At 37.2% G+C, this 10,390-nt stretch overlaps 1 protein-coding gene across 8 annotated transcripts in view; it reads right to left on the bottom strand.

The window, feature by feature from the left end:
* Positions 1-1,872: 1,872 nt before the first annotated feature.
* LOC108065094 (43 kDa receptor-associated protein of the synapse) overlaps positions 1,873-10,390 on the bottom strand; it is a 53,533-nt gene continuing 45,015 nt past the window's right edge. For 7 of the 8 annotated variants that reach the window (XM_070218098.1, XM_070218101.1, XM_070218100.1 and 4 more), the window contains 5 exons: positions 9,429-9,903; positions 9,257-9,355; positions 7,593-7,784; positions 4,719-4,918; positions 1,873-2,794 (listed from right to left, as the gene is read on the bottom strand). In XM_070218098.1, coding sequence (XP_070074199.1) covers positions 2,413-2,794; positions 4,719-4,918; positions 7,593-7,784; positions 9,257-9,355; positions 9,429-9,903 — 1,348 coding nt within the window. In that variant the 3' untranslated portion in view covers positions 1,873-2,412. The remainder of the gene's footprint in view (positions 2,795-4,718; positions 4,919-7,592; positions 7,785-9,256; positions 9,356-9,428; positions 9,904-10,390) is intronic. The other variant, XM_070218104.1, reaches the window with a different exon arrangement.

The following is a 10,390-nucleotide window of genomic DNA, read 5'->3' as shown; positions in this document are numbered from 1 at the left end:
TCGTAGAGTAAAAGGGTATACTAGATTCGTGCAAAAGTATGTAACAGGTAGAAGGAAGCGTTTCCGACCCTATAAACTATATATATTCTTGATCAGGATCACTAGCCAAATCGATCTAGCCATGTCCGTCTGTCCGTCTGTCCGTCTGTCTGTCTGTATGAACGCTGAGATCTCGGAAACTATAAAAGCTAGAAGATTGACATTTTGCATGCAGATTCTAGGAGTTCCTACGCAGCGCAAGTTTGTTTCAAAAGGGTGCCACGCCCCCTCTAACGCCCACAATCGCTTATATACGATTTTACAAATTTCAATATTTCGGAAAAGTAAAAATGCAGTTTTAAGGTGTTTATCAATACCTATCGAAATGTATAAGAAATTTTTTAAATCGGACCATTCGTTAAAAAGTTACGGCGGATCAAAGTTTTTATCCTTTAGCTGAGTAACGGGTATCTGATAGTCGGGGCACCCGACTATAGCGTTCTCTCTTGTTTTTAAATTGTTTTGGTTAAATTTTTACATGGGTATTGATAACATTGTGAAGCATTTAAAATTTACTTTGATGGATGCTATATTTTTGAATTCGTCACGAATTCCCAAGTTAAATTGCGTTTTCAAAAAAGTTTCCCGACGCAAGGATTCTTAGTACAAGGAAAAATGGAGGAAAAAAAAGAGGTCTCAGAGGCAAACGGATTCATGGCTTATTTTGATCTTAAAGTTTTTTAAAAGATACACTCTTTATCTTTCAAACCCCATACTTAGAATAATTTAAGGATTTTTTCTTAAGCGAGAAATAAATTCTACAACACATAATCAAACAAGAGAGAACGCTTTAGTCGGGTTGGTGTCCCGACTATCTAATACCCGTCACTCAGCTAAAGGGAGTGCGAACGCTGTGCTCGGGTTGGTTTCCCGACTAGCTAACATTCGAACCTCAGCTAAAGGGAGTGCGAGGGAGATAAATATATAAACAATTTTGATTGCGTATAACTTTTTAATGAATGGTCCGATTTGAAAAATGTCTTCTACATTTCGATAGGTATAGGTTACTCTACGAGTAACGGGTATAATTACTCTACGAGTAACGGGTATGATTACTCTACGAGTAACGGGTATAAAAAAGCAGAGTTTCATTTCGTAGGCTTTTTGATTAAAGTGAGTACTTGGCCTTAAAAAAATCCGTAAATTTTTCTAAGTATCGGGTTTGAAAGATAAAGAGTGTATCTTTTAAAAAAAACTTTAACATAAAAAAAAAACAATGAATCCGTTTGCCTCTGAGTCTTCGGAAAGTTGGCCAATTTCAGCATTTTTCCAAACTTTGAGGTCCTTGTGCTAAGAATCCTTGCGTCGGGGAACTTTCTGAAAAACGCAGTTTAACTTGGGAATTCGTAATTCGTAAAAATATAGCAACTATCGAGGTAAATTTGAAATAGCATTAATTTTGTTGCACAGTATAATCGAACCAAGCCCTCATGGGCATGGTATCCATATGCACTAGTAGATTTTTCGAAGTGGCGCCATTTAGCAAAGAACTCTTTGATTGCGGATAACTTGTTTATGAATTATCTGATTTGAACATTTTTTAGATGGGTAGATAAAAATTAACGTAATCTCATTTACACTTTTACAAAGTTTAAAAATCGGATAACAAACTGGTGTTGAATGAGAGGCTAAGGAATCTGAATCTAAAACCCCAACATTTTCTCATAGTTTCTAAGATCACAGCGTTTCCACAGAGAGACGGGCATAGCTAGATAGATAGTGATCCTGGTCAAGAATATACTTATATATCTAATAGGGCTGAAAAGCTTTATTCTACTTTACATACTTATTCCTCTACAATTTACCCTTTTACCCAACGAAAAGAAAACTATATATCATACATATTGACCAGATTTGATTTCTTTATTAGTGGGAGCTCCAGCATTTTAACAATATGTGTCAGTAACACATAGTAACGATTTTTAGCCTATATATGTTTTTTGTTTGCACATACATACACATATATAAGAACAATCTAATATGTACCTGCAATTTTTTTAAATCTTAAAACTTGAACAATACACTAGACGTTGACGAGTATTAGCTTGGTAAGGTACTTTAGTTGAGAAATAAGTTAGGACTCAAGCGTAAGCAGTAGGTAAAATGCTTGCTGTTTCAGTGGTTTACAATGGGCCTAGATTGTTAGTAACTAAAATGACTGTTAACTTTTGTGTGCATTTAAAATGCCATTATCTATATTACGAAAAGAAAAACTATCTATCTATAATAACGAGCGATAAAATCACGATCCTGATATTGCATTTTGCATTTTGACATCGTGTCCCAATTTCGTCGTGGTCAAAATCGGCCTGTTCCTTCTCTTCAATGCAACCCTATACAATGCATTCTTTAAAATAAGTCCTAGAATTCATTTCACACAGATGATGTCACATTTTGACCGCTGTCGATCGTCAGGCTAGATGCGCGCATACTTAACGAAGCCAAGGATAAGTTGCTGTGGTACATGACTTTGGGGGACAACAAAGCGCTATTTTCGGTGTCCAGTGTTGGTTTGTTGGCGTGGGAAAACGCGGCGGAAGGTAGGAGGATGTCGGAGGTTATCCCCAGGAGACCATCGACCGACAGAGCATTAGCATTGAGGGTAACCGTGACGGCGCTGCCTCCGTCAGTGCTTTCACTCTCAACCGGTACGCTGCCGCAAAGATGAGTGCGTGAGCTCACCAGCTTGTTGCAGGCGGGGCATGATCGCCCCGCTGTATTTTTATCCCGACGACGTAATATTTCGTAGGCACACCTGCAAAACAACACAGAAAACATATATGAAAATGAAAACAAGAAATTAGATTCGGCCACCCGAAGTTGAATGTTCATTCGTTCTTGTTAAATTACAAATATGTTACATTCAGGATTACTTGCGTATATATGACATTATTTATTACACAAAACAACAACTTTGACTTTATTAAAAGGTGCAGGTTATGGGCATTAAAATATGTTAGTATAGACGTATATCTGCATACTAAGTTTTCGCGTTTAACGGGTGGTATTTGTGCACTGTCGCGACAGTCGGCCTGCGTTATCGTATTATTTTGACATTAGTTTTTCGATTCTTCCTGTGTCAGCTGTATAATAAAGTCGTCCGATTTTTTTTTAAGCTTAAAACAAAATTGGAAAAATTTAAAAAAGTATATACTAGAGTAGAAAATATATAAAAAATCAACTATGCTATATTTTTTTCCTAAATATTTTTTATTATTTCCCGGTTATTCCTATGGCAGCTCTATAATATAGTCGTTCGTTTTTTTTTTAACAAATTAAATTTTAACAAAACAAATTTTTTTTAACAAATTTTTTTTTTTTTACAAATTCAGAAATATTTTAAAAATAATATTCCCAAGAGTAGAAAGGATGACAAAAGACACCGAAGCTATAATTGTTTCCACTTCTTTCTGATCCCGATAGCTTAAAAACTAAGAGACTACCCTGCAGGAAACGGAATCAGTTTTGGACTATTAAAATACTAGTTGGGTCAAGAAGGTTAACTAGTTCAAGTTTTGTCCATTTCCTTGTAACGAAGTGGTCCATTTTTCATATGCTTGTCGTCGGAAACAACTAGTCCATTTGCTACTAGTTTTGCACTAGTTACTGTTAACCAATTTATGGTTACAGCTGTTAAACTACACTGAAAAAAATATTTTCACGAAAAAACTAAAAATTAATCTCCAAACCAACAAGTGATTGAATTTCACTAGTACTTGACGATGCCAAACTTGATGCTCTCCTAATTTAGTATCCAATCAATAGTCGCGGTCCTTAGAGAATTTCTGATAATTATTATGTAATCAAATACAGTAAATGATAATTAAATGGAATTAAAACAAACTTACTTTTTTTGAGGCAAGTCGCCCTCTCTAGGACTTGTACCCGGGACCTTTGGATTTGTAGACACACTAACTGATTGAGCCATACACGCATCACATTTTGTAATGCCCTAACAAGGTTTATGAATTTTAGTGTGACATAATTCAAAAACAGTGATTTTTCACATATATATTGCCTCGGACAGATTAAACAAAGTTTAAAATAAAACTAAAGCATCACCTAGCAAACAAAAAACAAAAAAAAAATGTACAGAGACTGGGGATTGAACCGAGGACCTCGAGTGTTTGATTTGTTTAGTGTTAAATTTCCCAAGACATTTACACTCTAGGCTATATTTTTGGATCATATGTGTTTCATTTGCAACTAGTTAAATTCCAGTTGCCTTTTAACTAGACCCTAACATGTATTTGTTCTACCAATTAAATATTTTTAAGGTTTTTTTTGTCCGAAAGGTACAAGTCCGAGACAAGTTTCTTTTTTACTAGTTTTGTATTAATCATTTTTTCGACTAGCACAAATTTTCTAGACCCTGTGTAGTCCCAATGCATTCAGACAAATTCCGGTGGCTTTATATTAGTTATTTAACTAGTTGTTTTTCAGACTAGTTCGCATTTTTCCTGCAGGGTAGTTTGCGTAGAAACGGACAGGCCGCCGGACGGACATGGCTCGACTCGTGTAGTGATGCTGATCAAGAATATATATATATACTTTATTGGGTCGGAATCGGATCCTTCTTTGCGTTGCAAACTTTTGACTGAAATCATTATACCCTAAGCAAATTCCTCATGACTTAAGAAAAGTTATCTCAAACTGCTAGAAATTAATAATACACTTACCTTGCATGAAGAATGTGTGCGCATGGCAGAGCTTCCAAGTTTTCTGGCCGAAGGCCGAACAACTCGCCACACGCGCCGCAATTCAAGCCTAGCGCAGCATCCGTTTGATTTGCCAAACGAAAATGGGTGTTGTACTGATCCTCGTCGCCTAGTGCGCGATAGATAAGTGCCAGGCGGCAACGAATCTTTCGAACCAGAAACTGCAATAAAAACAGCACATATTTACATATAAGCTGCAAAGTAACCATATTCGCTTTATACTATGATTGCAAGGCTTTCCCGTGAATTTAAAACTTGACTTTCACTGCACAAGTGGTCTTAGTTTTTGTTTTTTTATATTTGGGTTATATAAGGGTTGTTGATAATTATCAACATATGAATAATGAAATATCACATTCTGGGGTTTCACAGAAATCTGCGACGGATTTTGGGATGGTTGGTTTGTAAACCAACCCATCAAAATCGTAGGTTCTGTAGATATGGTTTTCTATGAGTTTCGGAGTAAATTTGCTCTGATTTTAGGAACATTAGCTTAGTTTGGTTTAAAACCGTGTACTTGATTTTCAAATGGTTTCTATGACAACTAGATTTGTTTTGGGGGCGTGGCGCTCGGCTGTAACAAACTTGCGCTGCGTAGGATGCCCAAGAATATGTGTGGGTAATCCCAACTTTCTAGCTTTTGTAGTTTCCGAGATCTCAGCGTTTATACGGACAGACAGACGGATATGGCTATATCGACTCGGCTAGTGACCCTGATCAAGAATATATACTTTATAAAGCCGGAAAAGGTTCCTTCTCCCTGTTACATACTTTTCACGAATACAACAAACCCTTTTACTCTACGAGTAACGGGTATAAAAATTTTTGCTCTACGGTAATAATTTTGTTGATCCCCTCAGCCCATAGGTAATTACGTAAAAAAAATGATTAGGGGATTCCCTAAACTGTTGAATTGTTTAATTTTGGTCAGCTGTTTTAGGGCCGGTTTCTCGAGTCCCTGTCAAAGTCCCTGATAGCTATCTGTACGAAAAACTTAAATACCAGATAAACTGTTCGTAAAAGCAAATCCGCTTTCTCGACTGCTTAAATTTATTTGAACGAGAAACAATTACAGAGTGCTGTTAACGCACAGAATTGGGCTGTGAAGCGCAAAAAATGGCGTGCTTCGATTATTTTACCAGCTGTTTGGGTGTAATTCAAAGGAAAAGTCAGCTGTGATTTCGTTTCTTCTTCTTAGTTGGCTTTGGCAAATCAGCTGTCATTCTATCGAGTCGAAAACGCTTAACAGGGACTCCGAGTCCCTGTCAAAGTTAGCTCTCACATTGTTGCTCGAGACAGCCAAAATGCCCTAGCAGGGACTTTATCTGTTCGAGAAATGTTAGCCGGCACTCGAGAAACCGGCCCTTAACCATTTAACAATTATTCTTTCAAATATTATTTTAAATTTTCAACTTTCAACTTTACGGATCGTACTCAACCCAACGAAAAGTCGGTCAAAACAAAACACTTCATATGAAATAAAATTTCTTGACTTTTTATACCCTTGTAGAGGGTATTATAATTTCAGTCAGATGTTTGCAACGCAGTGAAGGAGACGTTTCCGACCGCATAAAGTATATATATTCTTGATCAGCACCAATAGCCGAGTCTATCTAGCCATGTCCGTCTGTCCGTTTCTATGCGAACTAGTCCCTCAGTTTTAAAGCTATCGCGATGAAACTTTCCCAAAAGTCTTCTTTCTATTGCAGGTAGTACATATGTTGGAGCGAGCCGGATCGGACCACTATATCTTAAGGCTCCCATAGGAATATTCAAACAAATATAAGAAAATTCATTGTAACTATGTAGGAAGTAGGCGTTTTGATTCTTGACTACTTATGTATTAACAAAATTAAAATATAAACGCTGAATCTGGAATCCCTGGAACTGCACCGAGTGAGCATTACTTTATCTACAAGGGTATATAAGCTTCGGCTGGCCGAAGGTAGCTTCCTTTCTTGTTATACTCTTGCAGAGGGTATTATGATTTTAGTCAGAAGTTTGCAACGCAGTGAAGGAGACATTTCCGACCCCATAAAGTATATATATTCTTGATCAGCATCACAAGACGAGTCGATCTAGCCATGTCCGTCTGTCCGTCCGTCTGTCCGTCTGTCCGTCCGTTTCTACGCAAACTAGTCTCTCAGTTTTAAAGCTATCGGGATGAAACTTTCGTAAAAGTCGTATTTCTATTGCAGGTAGTATATATGTCGGAACCAACCGGATCGGACAACTATATCTTATAGCTCCCATAGGAAGGATCAAAAAAAAAAACGTAAAAAAATTCTAGCTCCGGTGTTTTTTGAAATTTTACCTTTTACTCTTGGGAATATTTTTTTTTATATATTTCTGAATTTCTATATCATATAGCTGCCATAGGAACGGTCGAAAAATTAAATGGAAATTAATGGGAAAAAAATTATATCTTTGTTGGTTTTTATTACATTCCCTTCTACTCTGGGATATGACTATTTTGAAATATTTCCGAATTTCGATTTTAATTTTTAAAAAATCGAACTACTATATCATATAGCTGTGATAGAAACGATCGAAAAATTAATGTGAAATAATAAGAAATTTAACATTTTTGTGATTTGTAAATTAATAGAATGATCTGCAAGGGTATATAAGCTTCGGCTTGCCGAAGCTAGCTTCCTTTCTTGTTTTCATATGAAGTTTTTTGTTTTGGACGACTTTTTGTTGGGTTGAGTACTAAGCCTTAGGGAATAACCAGAATATATATAAATGCATAATAGGTGGCTGTTAAAAAACACAAACGAAAGCCTTGTTACTTTTCTATGGGAAGCTCGTTTTGTCTTACTATATGGTTCTTACCTTGGCACCAATTGAGCTAGCAACCTCCAGAAGCCGAGTGTTGAACTCCAGCGGTCTACAGTTGCAGATTTTGTTTTGAAGACGCAAGGTTTCCAGGCAACGGGCAGCTCCGTCCATAGCTTCCATTTGAGCCATACGATCCCCCAAACTTGCTGACGTACCCATCGCCTGTTCGTATTGCCGGAATGCGCGCTAAAAATAATATTTTTATGTTGTTGGTTGTCAAAAAATGTCTTAGATTTTAAAAATATTTAATGCAATATTTAATTTAAAACAAGAGAGAGCGCTAAAGTTGAGTTCTGTGACTATATTACCAAAAACAAGAGAAAACGCTAAAGTCGGGTTGGTGTCCCGTCATTCGGTTATAGGGAGTGCGAGGGATATGGATATATAACATTTTTTTGATTGCGTATAACTTTTTAACGAATGGTCAGATTTGAAAATGTCTTCTACATTTCGATAGCTAAAAATATACACAAAAAAATTGCATTTATACTTGTCGGAAATCTTTAAAGGCGTGGCCGCCAGACACATTTTAAAATCGTTAGTAAGCGATTTTGGGCGTTAGAGGGGGCCTCGGCTGAAATAAAGAAATTTGTGTGCTTTTGTAGTTTCCAAGATCTCAGACAGACAGACGGACAGACGGACATGGCTATATCGACACGACTATTGACCCTGATCAAGAATATATATACTTTACTTTACTTTCTTTACTTTACTTTCTCCCTGTTACATACTTTTGCACGAATACAATATACCCTTTTACTCTACGAGTAACGGGTATAAAGAGACAATTTGGAAAGTTTAAACTAGAGATTCCTGCGCACCGCAAGTTTTTTAATCACAGTACCAAGTACCAATTTTATTTTATAAATAAAATTATATGTCTGCCTTGCTCGCACCTACGTACAATCGTAAAGGCTGAGAAAAAGTTGCTCTAATGAATGAGCCTAACAATGTCGTGGAATAACCGCATAAATACAATTTAATTTGTTTAATAAAATTTGATACAAACATAGGTACATTCTAGATCTAAAAGTGGCCTGTAAGTCTTGAAATTAATTACACTATGCAGCATCAAAAATTTACTTCGATGGATGCTATATTTTTGGATACGTTACGAATTCCCAAGTTAAACTGCGTTTTCCCAAAATTTCTCCGGAAAACTGGCCAATTTCAGCGTTTTTAGAACTTTAAGGTCCTTTTGCTAAGAATCCTTGCGTCGGGAAACTTTTTGGAAAACGCAGTTTATCTTGGGAATTCGTAACGAATCCAAGAATATAGCATCCATCGAGGTAAATTTAAAAAGCATTAAAACTGCTGCACAATGTTATCTTAGGATTGGTAACGGCAACTACTTAACCACTAGGTTTGAGTTTTAGATGTAATTCTCCTGAACCAATCATTTGCAGAAAAAAGCTTCCAGTTAACTTGTAAATTAACCACTGATACAAGTGTTCTCCCAAAAAAAAGTCGATATGAAGCGTAGATCGATTTTACATTATTTAAGATCAATTTTTATTTGATATGAGGCCAGGTAAATTTGACCTGGCCGAAAAGAGTACTTCATGTAAAAACAATCTGGGTTTCGCATGACCAGAAATTAACATGGCCATTTCGACTTTACGGTGACATGCATTTTTTTTGTGTAGTCGAATACTTACATCCATATCCATTTTCTTCCGGTAAATGTCACCCATAACGCGAATACTTCGCGTGTAAGTGGCCTGATCTCCAGATATAAGAGATAGCTTTGTGGCCTCCTTAAACGGAATAACAATCAACGGTTAGCACAATTGACGTTGAGTAAATAAACTTAAATGGACTTGACACTACCTTACAATAATCTTGTGCATCTCCGAGCTCGCCCTGCTTTCGCAGAGAAACAGCCATTCGCAATAACGCGGCTCTATGGTGGCATGAGTTCAGGTCACCTAGTTGTAGGGAACGTGATAAATCGTAGGCCTTAGAAGCGTACGTTGCGCTTTTGTCGTTATCCTGAAGCCGTCCAAAAAGCTCAGACAGCGCGACATACACTTGTAACTCAAGCGATGGATCTCCAATAGCTGTGGCTATCTTGTAGGCACCCTGCAATCCTTCCAGAGCTCTAGAGAATCCACCCATTTCCAAATATACTCGTGCAACCGTCAAATGGACAAGGCCACTTCGGCACTTAGTGCCGCACTCATTGTAAAGTGAGTGCCTAGCATAACTTAGCGATCGCTCCAAGCCGCCCAAACAAGCGTGAGCTCTGCTGAGGTTTAGGTACGTCTCAGCGCGCATATTTGGTGAATCCAGCTCCTCTGAAATTCTGAAGATATTCGAATTTATAAATAAGAAAGGGCAATATTTACAAACACTAGTTTAGTTCACTAATTTTGAAAATGTCCCAAATAGTAGATATAGTAGTCGCCTTTTGTATGCCTTTATGCCCCATTAAGGCGCGAAGAGGCTTCACTGTACATGCATGTTTCATGTAGTAAGCAACTACAATTATCAGGAGTGGGTTACCATGCAAGCAGCGCTCTAACTGGTTGAGAATTAGAGCGTCGCCAGAGCGGTAAACTGCGAAAAACTAATCAAGCACTTAGTGTGTTGTTGTTGGACTTTGTTTGAAACATGCATGTACATTGCAGCCTCTTCGCTCCTTTGTGTGTGTTGGCATAATGTGGACTACTTGGACTTCTTAAAGTCATGACCTTGAGATGCCTAATAATGCCCTATAACAACAATGGGTCGTATATAAAATCCGATATTTTATAATGGAATAATCCTTTATCTTTTGCTATCTGAACGAA

The sequence above is a fragment of the Drosophila takahashii genome, chromosome 4, assembly GCF_030179915.1.
Source record: "Drosophila takahashii strain IR98-3 E-12201 chromosome 4, DtakHiC1v2, whole genome shotgun sequence".
In the NCBI taxonomy this organism is placed as follows: Eukaryota; Metazoa; Arthropoda; class Insecta; order Diptera; family Drosophilidae; genus Drosophila; species Drosophila takahashii.
The sequence above is the reverse complement of the archived record's forward strand: the minus strand, read 5'-3'. Positions and strand labels throughout refer to the sequence as shown.